This window comes from Leptonychotes weddellii, chromosome 13 (genome assembly GCF_054177405.1).
Source record: "Leptonychotes weddellii isolate Sample4059 chromosome 13, ASM5417740v2, whole genome shotgun sequence".
NCBI classification, from domain to species: Eukaryota; Metazoa; Chordata; class Mammalia; order Carnivora; family Phocidae; genus Leptonychotes; species Leptonychotes weddellii.
In genome coordinates this window covers 61279964-61292343 of record NC_138381.1, presented here as the reverse complement: position 1 = coordinate 61292343, position 12380 = coordinate 61279964, and the positions used below count along the sequence as shown (strand labels likewise).

The following is a 12380-nucleotide window of genomic DNA, read 5'->3' as shown; positions in this document are numbered from 1 at the left end:
ATAGCTGGAGGTTTGTATCTTTGACTGTCTTCATTTTACTCTTTGGCACTGTTTCATCACACCTTTCTTGAAACCCTTTCTTCATTTGACTACCAGCACAAATTCTGCCTTCCTTCTCTGCCTCACTAGCTGGTCTTTTTTGTCTCCTGTGCTGCTGCTTAATACCTTCCCAGTGCTGAATGTTGGAATGCTCCAGGACTCAGCCTCCAATGTGCTTCTGTATCTTACTGCCTCTCTGGGGATTTCATCTAGTCCGATGGCTCTGATTGCTATCCATGATTCTCACATTTGTAATTCCGTCTTCAGCTCAGATCTCTCCACTTAACTCCAGACTCACATACCCAACTGTGACTGCTCAGTATCTCCACGTGGATGTCCTAATGGTATTTCACACTTGTTCAAAACTTGGTTCTTGATTTCTACATCTCCCCAGCCCAAAATATGATCTTCCAGAAGTTGTCAGCCTCACCAGGTGGCAACTCAATCCTTCCGTTTATTTAGGGCAGAAACTTATATGGCCTGCCCAACTCTCATCCTCCCCCTTTCACACTCCACGTTCAGGCTGTCAGCAGATTCTGCAGCTTTGCTTCCAAAATCTATCTAAAACCTGATTACTTCCTGCTGTCTCCACTGTTCCCACACTGGTCCAAGGTAGCACCATCTCCTGCCCCAAGAGTCAACCCAGCAACTAGAGGGATCATTTTTTTAAAAAGACTTATCCATTCATTTATTTTAGAGAGAGCACACAAGCAGGGGGTAGGGGGAAAGAGAGGGAGAGAATCTCAAGCAGACAAGCAGACTCCCTGCTGAGCACAGAGCCTAATGTGGGGCTTGATCTCACCACCTGAGACCATGACCTGAGCCAAAATCAAGAGCCAGCCGCTTAACCCACTGAGGCACCCAGGCGCCCCTAAAGGGATCCTTCTAAAACATGATTGAGACCGTATCATTCCCCTGCTTAAGAACCTCCAGTGACTTTCCATTTCAGACAGAGTAAAAGTCAGTCCTTAAAATGGCCTGCAGAGCTGTCCTAGAGGTTACCTGTCTAGATTCATTTTCTACCATTGCTCTCTTTGTGCAATGTCCTTCAGTTACACTGGCCTCCTTCTGTTTCTTGGAAATCGCAAGCACACGCTCACCTCAAGACCACTGTGCTGGCTGGTGCCTCTGCCTGGAGCATTTCCCCCTCAGATATCTTCTTAACTTGCTCTCTCACTTCTTTCTCCTGCTGTCCTGCTCGTGCCCTGTCCCGCTCACCCTGCCTTATTGTGGTCCACAGCAGTGGCCACCCCTCCCCCACAGCTAGAGCCAGCTCCATCAGGGCAGGAGAGTTGTCTGAGAGTTGTTGCCTATTCAGGACCCATAGAAATGTCTGGGGTATGTCAGATGCTCAGGAATGATTTGTTGAGTGAAAAGTTATTAGGAGTGTGCTCTCAGTTCAGACTTGCATTGTACACTGACCTGCTCTTGTACCCGGGTGATGATGATCTGTCACTCTGGAGTGTGGCTGTTAACTTAGGACTTGCCAGACTGGTTGCCAAGGAGGCCAAGAGAAATGGGGTGCCAGTGATCTGTCTTTGCTCTTTTGACTCAGGAATGCTAGTGGTTGGGGTTGGCGCTCTGGGGTTGGTGGTGCGCGAGGAGGCAGCTCTTCCGTGGCTTACTTGGTTCCCTCATCCTTATGGAGTGTGAATCCTGAGGTGCTCTCAGGGATGTTGGGGAAGTGGGGCTCAGCGGGGCTACCCTTCCCCTGGAGAACATACACGCTATGGCTGGCTTTTGGACTCCCACAGGTGAAACTGGTGCAACATACCTATTCCTGCCTGTTTGGAACATTCCTGTGCAACAACGCTAAGGAGAGAGGGGACAAGCACACTCAGGAACGGACGTGTTCTGTGTGGTCGCTGCTTCGGGCAGGCAACAAGGCGTTCAAAAACCTCCTGTACTCATCTCAGTCAGAAGCCGTATGTATCCTTCAGCCTCTCCTCTCCGACCAGCAGAAGGAATTTGGGGCTGGAGACCTATGGGCGCCGTTTTCGGTAGTGACTGTTTTCTCAAAGGCATCTCTGTTGTCTCTGGGTGGGTGGGTTCCCTTTTTTTCCATCTGTCCCAAGGAAGGCTTGTTTCCTAGTGCTGCTCTGATCTGCTTCTAACCACTTCTTGCTCAGGGTGGTTTGATTTAATACACATCTCTATTTTGCACTCCAGACATGAATCTTTGCTGGCACCTCTGTCAGAGCATAACTCACTCCTGGCATGTTCTAACAAGTGGAAGGGGAACCTAAGTCGTCCCCTGGGTGCCCCTGCAAGCCCCCGGCACCCTTCCAGTGTCCTCAGGTGATGATATGCACTGCAGCTCCTGTCTCCGAGAGCAGAAGAGTGTGTGTGGTGTTAGCTTGTGTGTCGGGGTGATTTTCTGCCCCCGTGGAGAACTGGCAGGCCCTTTAAGACTTTTTTCTTCAAAGGGACACCTGCTGTTAAGCAGAGGAAAGGAGGCACACACATCTGTGTTGATACATGGTAACGTTCCTTTTGTCAGAATGCATGTCAAATTCTAAAGAAGTCAAAAGGAAGTTGATCAGAGGTTATATTGCTTCACTGGACTATTAATATGCTTCTCACTACATTTAAGTAGTCAGAGGAAAGATCTACACTAACTGCTTCTCTCTTTGCTTCACTGCTGGGGAAGTCATAATACAGGAAGAAAATTCCCTTCTTTTCACATGATTAATTTAAATGATCCTATAAAGCAGGTTTGACAGTGTCTTCTGAAGCCACGTTTTTGTACCAGGAAACACAATCACCATCTAGTGGAATGACTCACCTTCGTATGAAGTAAAGGCAACAAATTAAGCGGATACGAAAGTCAGTCATTCAATAAAGGGGACCTAAGAAGTAATTAATGAGAAATAGATTTAAAAAAAAATCCTTTAGATTTTCATGCCCACAAGAGTGCAGACCTCTTGGGTGTTCCAGCTTGGTGACTGTTCTTGACCCTCATTTCCTGTTGGGACTTGTTTAAACCTGTATCCCCACTGCTCTCTCAGGTGCTGTACCCTGTGTGTCACGTGCGTAACCTGATGCTGTGGAGTGCAGTGTACCTGCCCTGCCCATCCCCATCCACCCCCGTGGACGACGGCTGTGCACCATATCCAGCCCCTGGCACCAGCCCTGATGAGCCGCCCCTGAGCCGGTGAGCCTAGGCCTCAAGTCCTGCATGGGTGTACTTCTGTGTTGGGGCACATCCAGGCATGGTTAGAGATCATGACGTTGTCCGGCTCCACAAGTCTTGCTTAGATCTCTGAGGTTTTCTCAGAGAAGGTATAAGGGTTTCAGGCTTCGAGGCCGTAAGAGCCTCATTTCCTGAAGGGCGTTGGGCCCTACACTATATTGTTCTGCTGCATGCGCCGAGCGGTTTCTCAGTGATGGAGCAAACCTCTGGGTTCCTTGTGACCCTCTGGCTTGAGTTCCAGCCACTGCTCTGTGCTCCCGCCTTTCTGCTATCATTTGTCTTTTTGGGGTTGAAAGGCAAATGCTGTCAGATGATATAGAAAGTTCGGCTTTGCCACTGGAGAATTAACTTTATTAAATTCAGACTGCTAAATACATTAATTTAAAATATTGTAATAGCAGAAAATCAGCAGTGCTACTTGCCTTTGCCACTAGTGGAGAAACAGAGCAGTGTCACGAACGTTTTTTAAACATAGCATTTACTATTTGTTTCTTTGTATATATGGACACAGGGTGGGGCAGGGCGAGTTGGGTAGGTTGAGAGGAACTTTGTCGACTAGAAGGGCCCATCCTGGAGCTTTTTGCCTTTCTGTCCGTCTGAGCCTCGCTTTTAAAAGATGCCAAGGCTCTCTGAGTAGCTACAGTGGACCCAATTATGAAACAACTGCCTGTTAAAACGGATTGTCTCCTGCTTTCCTCTGAATAGCCTCAGATTCTCATTTCCCTCGAACTCCTTTTGTTTAGGCTACCAAAGACTAGATCATTTGACAATCTGACTACAGCTTGCGACAACACAGTGCCTCTAGCCAGTCGGCGCAGCAGTGACCCAAGTCTGAATGAGAAGTGGCAGGAGCACAGGCGCTCACTGGAACTGAGCAGCCTGGCTGGTCCTGGGGAGGAGCCTCTCGATCCTGACAGCCTGGGGAAGCCAACCAAAGTGCTGGGCGGCGCTGAGCTGTCTGTTGCAGCTGGAGTGGCCGAGGGGCAGATGGAGAACATTTTGCAAGAGGCCACCAAAGAGGAGAGTGGGATAGAGGAGCCTGCCCATAGGGGGAGCATTGAGATGCAGGAGGTCAAAGAGGAGGCTCTTTTAGAAAAGGAGATCAGGGTGAAGACCCCTGAGGGCTCGGCCATGATCTTTCCTCAAGAACTAGAACTGGGTGATGCTGCTCTGGCGAACCATCCAGGCACTAGCCTCTCCGTGTTCTCACGGGGTATTCCTGAGCAGCAGGGTGGGCACAGTGTTCTCCCCCATTTTCTCCAGGAGTCCCCCAGGGGAGAGGATGCCCAGGAGGTCCCTGTGGAACAGCCCCAAATAGGAGCTATTACAGAAGATAGGGAGGAAGCGTTTCTTCCAATCCCAGTAGATGCAAAAGTTGGCTATGGTACCTCACAGTCAAGTTCTCTGCTGCCCTCCCAAGTCCCATTTGAGGCCAGAGGACCAGAGACGGACAGTTCAATGGACATGTTAATAGAAGATCAAGTCAAGTCAGAAAGTGGGCCCGAAGGCCATCATAGACCTTGCCTGGTGAGTAGTGGCTGGTTCAGTGGCAAGGACATGCTTCCTCAAACCATGGAGCCACGGCCTTCAGAGAAGAGCCTAGCTGAGAGGCCCCAGGTGGGATCTGTGGTCCATAGGACTTCCCCTGGCAGCACCCACAGCCCAGCGCATTCTCCTTGTGCCTTGCCTTTAGCCGAATGTAAAGAGGGGCTGGTGTGCAATGGTGCCCCAGAGACCGAAAATAAGGCTTTAGAGCAGCCCCCAGGGCTTAGCACCCTCCAGAAGCACCCCACCCCCAACGGGCACTGCACCAATGGGGAGGTTGGTAGGAGCAAGGACTCACTGAGCCGCCAGCTGTCCGCTACGAGCTGCGGCTCTGCCCACTTACACTCGAGGAACTTGCAGCACAAGTGGCTGCACAGCCACTCGGGGAGGCCATCTACAGCGGGCAGCCCCGAGCAGCCTTCCCGCAGCCACCTGGACGACGATGGCATGCCTGTGTACACGGACACTATCCAGCAGCGCCTGCGTCAGATCGAGTCAGGCCACCAGCAGGAAGTGGAGACCCTGAAGAAACAGGTTCAGGAGCTGAGGAGTCGCCTGGAGAGCCAGTACCTGACCAGCTCCCTCCGTTTCAATGGGGACTTCGGGGATGAAGTGGTGAGTAGCCCACAGTGCCTCCGCAGCTGCCCAAGGAGAGGGCACACTGAGGCGGGCGCTCTTTGTGCCAGTGCACGGTGATTGGTACAGATTTCTAGAAGAATTGGAAAGGTCCAGAGTAGTCCTGTTGAGAGGCTGGAGCTCAGCTTCCGCCATGTGGATGGCAGTCTGCGTGGTGGTCTTTCCCGCCTTGCTTACGTGCCGCAGGTGTCCTGTTGAGGCAGTTAGAATAAGGAAGAGAGCACTCAGTATGTGGTCGGATCTCTTTGGAGAGAGGATCATGTTTTAAGAAAGGGCATGAGCTCCTGGGCAGAATGACATTAGAGCAATGTCAAATATTCCTGTCAAATTGTAATGCCTGTCCTACCCCAGTAGCTAGTAAACTGTGAGCCCGCCCCCGCGCCCCAAACACAGGCTGTAGCTGTGAAAGTTAGTTTAACAAATGTTTGTACCTGCCCTATGGCGGCTGATGGCAGAAGAAACGGGAAGGGATTGGTTTCTGGCACTGTGGAGGAGTTAGCACTCATGGGGCCTGGTGACTGGAAGTGAGGCTACGTGAGGGAGAGGTTCTCAGGGAGATGCTCTCCTCACTCGCTGGGTCTGACTTGATGTGTTCCGAGTACAAGCGGGAGCCTGGCTCTGAAGCAGTCAGTGTACATGAAAGGCGGGCTCATCCAACGACTTTCAGTTCAAACTGACTTCTCGGTATTTCCTTCATACTAATGGTGGTTTCTCATTTTCCCAAAGAGTCCTTCAGAGAAAGGAGGACGTGCCCAAAGCACTCAGTTCGCACACGCAGATGTAAGTGGCAGGGCTGGAGCAACAGACTCACTGGAACAGCTGACATTCAGTTCACACGCCTTCCTGGTCATTTCTGCCCCACTCACTTCCTGGAACCCAAGGCCCATCTTTTCCCTGCAGTCACTGCACACAGCCTTAGACCTGTGCATCTCTCTTCCACCCGAGTTCAACCCTGTCTCTGCACCTGCTCAACCCGTTTCTTGATGGCTCAGGCACCAACAGATCTGGCAGCCCTAATACTCAGGCCCGCCTGAAGTCCCCAGTGCTCTCTTCTTTACCAAGCCCTTTCTTCTCCTGGGAGGAGCCAGGTTCATTCTGTTCAGCTCTGTTTGTTTGCCAACAGACTTCAATCCCCGACTCGGAAAGCAATCTGGATCAGAACTGTTTGTCTCGCTGCAGCACAGAGATTTTCTCTGAAGCCAGCTGGGAGCAGGTGGATAAACAGGACACGGAGGTACAGGCTCAGCCCCTGTTCTGAGTGCCGTCCATGCAACTGTTCTGTGGTTCTTCTCCACCCCGATCCCTGTCCCATGCACCTGGCCAAGGAATAACCTCATAGCACACTTAGCCTTGAGCCTCTGTGAATCCCCGTCAAGCCTAGAATTTCTGAGCCAGGGAGACTCAGCAAGCTGGTCCTCTCTCCTCCTTGCCTCTGTGAACTGGAGCCTTGCCAGCTCTCAGAGCGACCCACGGTGCTGCTGCCTGATACTTTATCTCAGGGGAGTTTGGAGTCCCCTCTAGGGAAACGGTTTGGACGCCTTTCTTGTATTGCTGACATCAACCTGCTGGGCTGCTGCCACCGGAGCCAGTATGGTCCTTGTGACTCTTGCCGCCCCCAGCACGGCTCTGCTGGCTCCAGCTGCATGGCCCATCTCCCGTTACTGACCTGGCCCCTTCTGTTTTACAGATGACTCGCTGGCTCCCGGACCACCTGGCCGCCCACTGCTATGCGTGCGACAGTGCCTTCTGGCTTGCCAGCAGGAAGCACCACTGCAGGTGCCGCTCGAGGGTGTGGTGGGGTGGGGTGGGCCAGGGTTTGGAGGCTGAGATTTGGCCCACAGGGCCTGCAGCTTGGAGAGATGCAGGCGTCTGGCTGGCGGTGTCCCATCTGAGGCAGATCCGGGGCTCTGTAGGCCCCCAACTCATCTTTTGTGCCTCTGAAATTGGTGTTTGCATTTCGTGGGGTTTTTTCCCCCCCAATTCGGAGTGATCATGACTAAATTTTAAAATGTGCAAATGATGTCCCCTTTTGTTCTGTTTTGCTTCCTGGATTAGCAGAGCAACAGCCACCACCCAGACTACCATTTCTTATTCCTAGAATACCATTTCTTCCCGTTCAAAATGGCTGCTATGAGCAAAAAAAGTTTTCCTGCTATGGGCAGGGAACTTCATTTTCCTACTCCTTACCCGGCTCCCTGACCCCAAACTCGTTTTCCTTGTGCCAGTAGTGAGGAGACCTAGCTATGGGGACTAGTAGGGACAGCTGAGGACATAGTCTTCAATCCTTAAGGCTCCTGACTTCTTTCTTCTTGGTTGGGGTAGTTAGTTGCTAGAGATGCTTTGCCCCAGCTGGGGTGGTGACTGACTGGAGGATGTTCAGTGTTCTTGGGATAGGAAGTTCATCTGAATCCTGACATTGCTCACCCACGTGAGTGAACCCAGGTAGAAAATGGAACCACCTCTTTGTCTAGTAATGATGCTTCAGGACTGTATATCTCCCTACCCTGCCCCCCCAAGCCCAAATGTCTTTGGTTGGCTTCTCCTCTGAGCTCTCTCTCCCCTCCTTGCAGGGACACTGACCGTGTTGATCAAACGTGGTGAGCATTTGCAACAACCTGTCTGTGATGTCTGCACATCTATAATAACTTCTCCACACTAACGCTGCCATTTCCCCCTCTCTGCACTCATTGGGACGAAGCCTGGGGCTGGGAGCGTAGGCAGGCAGGTGGGCTTAGGGGGAAACCAAAGCAGCTGACTGAGGAGATGATTAGGGCTGAGTCAGGCTGCAGCCACGCACTCCCCTCCTGATGACGCAGGTCAGCTGAGCCATCTTGCTTGTGACTGAAAAGCCGTGCTTCAGCTGGGGCTGGTCTTGTGGCAGAGCCAGTTGGGTTTTCAGAGCTATTTCCTTTGGGGTAGTCATTCAGCGGGATGCTAGAAGGATGCTTCATGATCTCCAAGTCAGACAGCATTGCTGCTCCAAATTTTTTTTTTTTTTTTTTTAAACAAAGAGACCAGGACTGAACAGAGGTGGTCTTTCCAGAGACCTGTTTTAGCATGGAAGACTTTAGTGGAGGGTTCCACTTAGGGTCTGTCAGGATCCCCTCAAAGAAGCCAGATAGAAAAGCTTAACTGATCAAATTCATATCAGGATGAACTCTAGCAGATATGTTAAATAAATGCAGACATTCAGAAGTAGATTTAGGTAATTTTTCTGTGTAACCACCGGTTCTTGCTGATTCATGCTTTTCAGAAACGTGAGGTGCTTACTGCGTTCTAGAAGATGAAACTATGTGTGTGTGTTTTAGTTCTCTGTCCTTCCATTGCCCCATGTCTAGCCTTTTCCTTTTGTGGTATATATATATATATATATATATATATCTCCCCAAAGGGTACTTAGTATTCTCTCCTCTGTGCCCAGGTGGTCCTTAATTCAGCAGTGGGTTTGGATTCTGAGGAGCATAAATGAAAAGGTAGTGAGTGATGCTGGCTAAGGAGGAGGATTTCCCTTCAGCTGCTTTCCCCAAGTCTTTGGTGGGCTATGTCAGGCTCCTTGAAGTCTCCCATTCTTGGGTTTATTGAGATTGATTTGTACTTCAGGGCCTAGCAAAGTGGGGTTGTAAGGTGGGCAGAAACTTACCCTCTGCCAGTTCCTTTTGCTCTTAGCTGTGAAGGGCAGCTGTTTGGTTGTGTACACCTGTGCTGCTGGGCTTTCAAGGTGAGGAGGAGAGGGAGGCCTGGGGCCCTGAGTACAGTCAGGCCTTCAGGTGGAGCTCTGATATTCCCTGGTAGATGCATGGGGCCAGGGGAGTGAGCCATAAATGACTGACACCTATCTAATAAGGGGGGGGGGTGTTTGTGCACGTGTATTCATCTGTGCTCTTGTCCCTTCACCCTGAGCATGTGTCACTGGTTGCTTGTCTTCTGGCTTTGCATGCTGGCAGCAGGGCAGCCCTAGATGGCAATGGTCTTTTCTCCATTTTGCTGCCTCCGAGCCTCTGGGGATGTAGCCCGTTGGACATGGCTCCTCACTCCCCAGGTAGGCTAGGTGGTTTGTCTCATCTGAAGCGCTCGGAGGTAGTTCCATTGGACTCTGGCCTCTCTGTGACCACAAGCTACACAGAGGCCATTGCCCAAGTGGGTATGGCCAACTGGGTTTTTCTGCCAGTGTTCTAGTAGCCGCTCCTGCCCTGGGCCCTTTTGTTCTCCTGGATTTCTCTTGAGCAGCATCCTCCTGTACACCTGTAACTTTGAGCCATAATGGTGAGACAGCCAAGTGTCCTTGGCCCTAAAGTCACAGTGGTGTGCAATTACACTAGGCAGGAATTTCTGCCCCCTCCCCCCCCAGCTTGGCTTGTTCCTGGGTTAGACCAATGAAAGTTCAGTCTTGGAGGAGTCTCTAGCACATTCCGAATTACAACAAAGTTCTGTCTTCTGAAGTTGGTTTCCTCACACCATACCTACTACCGAAACTAACAGTGTTTTGTTTTCTTCTTCTCATCTCAAGGAATTGTGGGAATGTGTTCTGCTCCAGTTGTTGTAATCAGAAGGTTCCAGTTCCCAGCCAGCAGCTCTTTGAACCCAGTCGAGTGTGCAAGTCTTGCTATAGCAGCCTACATCCCACAAGCTCCAGCATTGACCTTGAACTGGATAAGCCCATTGCTGCCACTTCAAACTGAAGCTCAGTGACCTGGGGCGGGCAGAGGCCAAGCTGCTGTTCCTCTGACAGGCCCACACAGCCTGGGCAGACCAAGAGGCCCGTGCACTTTCAAATGGGGGCATGGAACCACCTGTGCAGAGTGACAGAAATTTGGGATGTACCACTGGATTGTAGATTGATTTTTCTTTCCTGTTTTTTTTTTTTCCTCTCCCTTTTCCATCTTCCCTCTGCCTCCAAAAAAGAAGTCCCCTGGTTGTCTTAATTTTTTTTTTTTTTTTTTTAACGGAAGACCAGAGGTTGCCAGGCCCCCTGTAAACTGTTGAGCCACCTGCTGTCCTGTAGTGCTGAAGGTTGGCTTGGTTCCTCAGGATGGGAGGAGGCTGTCAGAGTCAGGAGTAGAGGCCCGAGATCTAGTGAGTGGGGAAGCAAGCCAGGGTTGATGTTTGTGACTATTTCTCGTGCCATTGCCACATCAGAGCTGATGGGAAAAACCTTTGCTGCTGAGGAGGCTGAAGCATCTTCCCTCGGAGCAACTGCCCTGAGTGCCATCTCCCTCCTGAGAGGAGCCAGGCCAGTCCGACCTCACAGATAAATGGGATTGGCATTTGGAGGGAGGGACACATAATAAATGGAATCCTTCCAGGCCCCGCTTTGGGGAAGGAAGGTGTTTGTTCCTCTGAGGTGAGTGAGAGGGCCTAGGAATGGGGGTGGCCCACATGTTCTCTCTTGCATGGGATTCTGTTTTTAACTTGACCCTGGATGGTCTAGGGCTCCCTTCACTGTCATGAGTAGGCCTCCCTGGGCCAGGCTGTGTAGTGCTTCCCACCCTCAGGCATAAAAGTGCAGACTGGCCGGAATGCAGTGTCCTGCTGCTGTGGCCAAGGCCAAAGCCTGCCCTGAGCCCGGGCACACCTGGAAGCCCCTCCTGGGGCCTGGTCCCCCAAACAATCTCTCTTCCTTGACCAGCACAGGGAAATCCAGACTCAGGGTTCCAAAAGTTCCCCATTCCCAAACCAAACAAATCATGGATCTCCCCCTTAAGGGGTAGAATCAGCCTTTTAGAGTGCAAGCCTCTGGAAAAGGGAGCATGTCCCATACAATCAGCCTTCCTCCTCCTTCCCTTGGGGCAGTGGGAAGGGCCCAGCGGGCCCCCTGCCCTGCTCCTGTGCTGCCGCCAGCAGTGAGGGGCCACTTGGTGACTCTGCAGGGTTCTTTAGAAAATCGGGACACAGCCTGTAGGAGATTTGGGGCACCTTTCCTCAGTAAGCTTTGATGTGGTCCAAAAAGAGCCTTAAATCAAGAATATTTGTGGTCGAGTGAGTGTGGGGAAAGGTGGAGAGGAGTTTAGGTTTGTGCTTTGTAGTCTTGGCATCCATGTTTTGTGCCTGCCTTCCCTCTCGGGGAAGGGCCATGCTTGGCTCTGCTAAAAGCTGCTAACTGGTAATGGCGGACTGTGGTGAGCAGATGGGGGTGAGGCCAGGGAACTCTCTGACCCTTTGGAAGCAATTCCCTGGCCAAGGGAAGTTGTGTCTCAGGAAGGTGGCTCCTATGTGTGCCTGGGTGTGGTTACGATGTGGCCCAGAGTCTCCCCTGGAGCTGTTAGTCCAGGCAAAGCCAAGAGCATCTGAGTGAGTCTCTGGCTTCCCAGTGGCAGCAGGTAGCTCAGAGTCTGAATTTAGTGAAACAGGGTGTAGTTCTTCTCCGCACTCTGTGTGGTCTGGCCGTGGAGGTAGGGAGAAGTCAGTCTAATTAAAGATTGTGCAGTTCCTAGTGACAGGTGCCAAGAGGTTATGATACGGGTTTCTTGGGTCTGATGTACAGTGTGAATAAATGCTTGCAGCTCTTAGCCCTTTTCGATCAATGAAGCACTTTTTTATTAATATTTTTCTTTGTATGTAAAGGAGGAACCGTAACTCTCCGTAGCTGTACATATAACCCTTTTCTCCTAAAGAGGAGTCAGTCAGTGCTCCTATATTTTTCATTTTTTGTCAAAGCAAGAAGTAAATACTTTAGAACTGTTAAATATATAAATAAAGTGAATAAAGTTTAGTGTTCCGCATGGTAGCATTTGCTAACACGTTCTAATTCTTTGCCCTGTGGTTTATTCCCTCTTCATCCATTTTCCCTCCTACAGAGCAACAGTTTGAGGTGCTGCCAGGAAACTGAACTTTGGCAAAGGAAAACTACAGGTTTCGGTTCTACTCTGGACCTTGGCAAGGAGGCGCACCACAGTGCCCAAGCACTGAAACACATGTCCTTGATGGTTTTGCCCCTGACATCTCTAAAGCTACAAAGGCAAAGCAATCA

At 50.8% G+C, this 12380-nt stretch overlaps 1 protein-coding gene across 1 annotated transcript in view; it reads left to right on the top strand.

Moving 5' to 3' along the window:
- MTMR3 (myotubularin related protein 3) overlaps positions 1 to 12137 on the top strand; it is a 110164-nt gene extending 98027 nt beyond the window's left edge. The window contains exons 8-13 of the mRNA XM_081802557.1: positions 1595 to 1964; positions 3048 to 3193; positions 3976 to 5392; positions 6537 to 6647; positions 7101 to 7189; positions 9921 to 12137. Of these exons, the coding sequence (XP_081658683.1) occupies positions 1595 to 1964; positions 3048 to 3193; positions 3976 to 5392; positions 6537 to 6647; positions 7101 to 7189; positions 9921 to 10092 (2305 nt within the window). The 3' untranslated portion in view covers positions 10093 to 12137. The remainder of the gene's footprint in view (positions 1 to 1594; positions 1965 to 3047; positions 3194 to 3975; positions 5393 to 6536; positions 6648 to 7100; positions 7190 to 9920) is intronic.
- Positions 12138 to 12380: the final 243 nt, after the last annotated feature.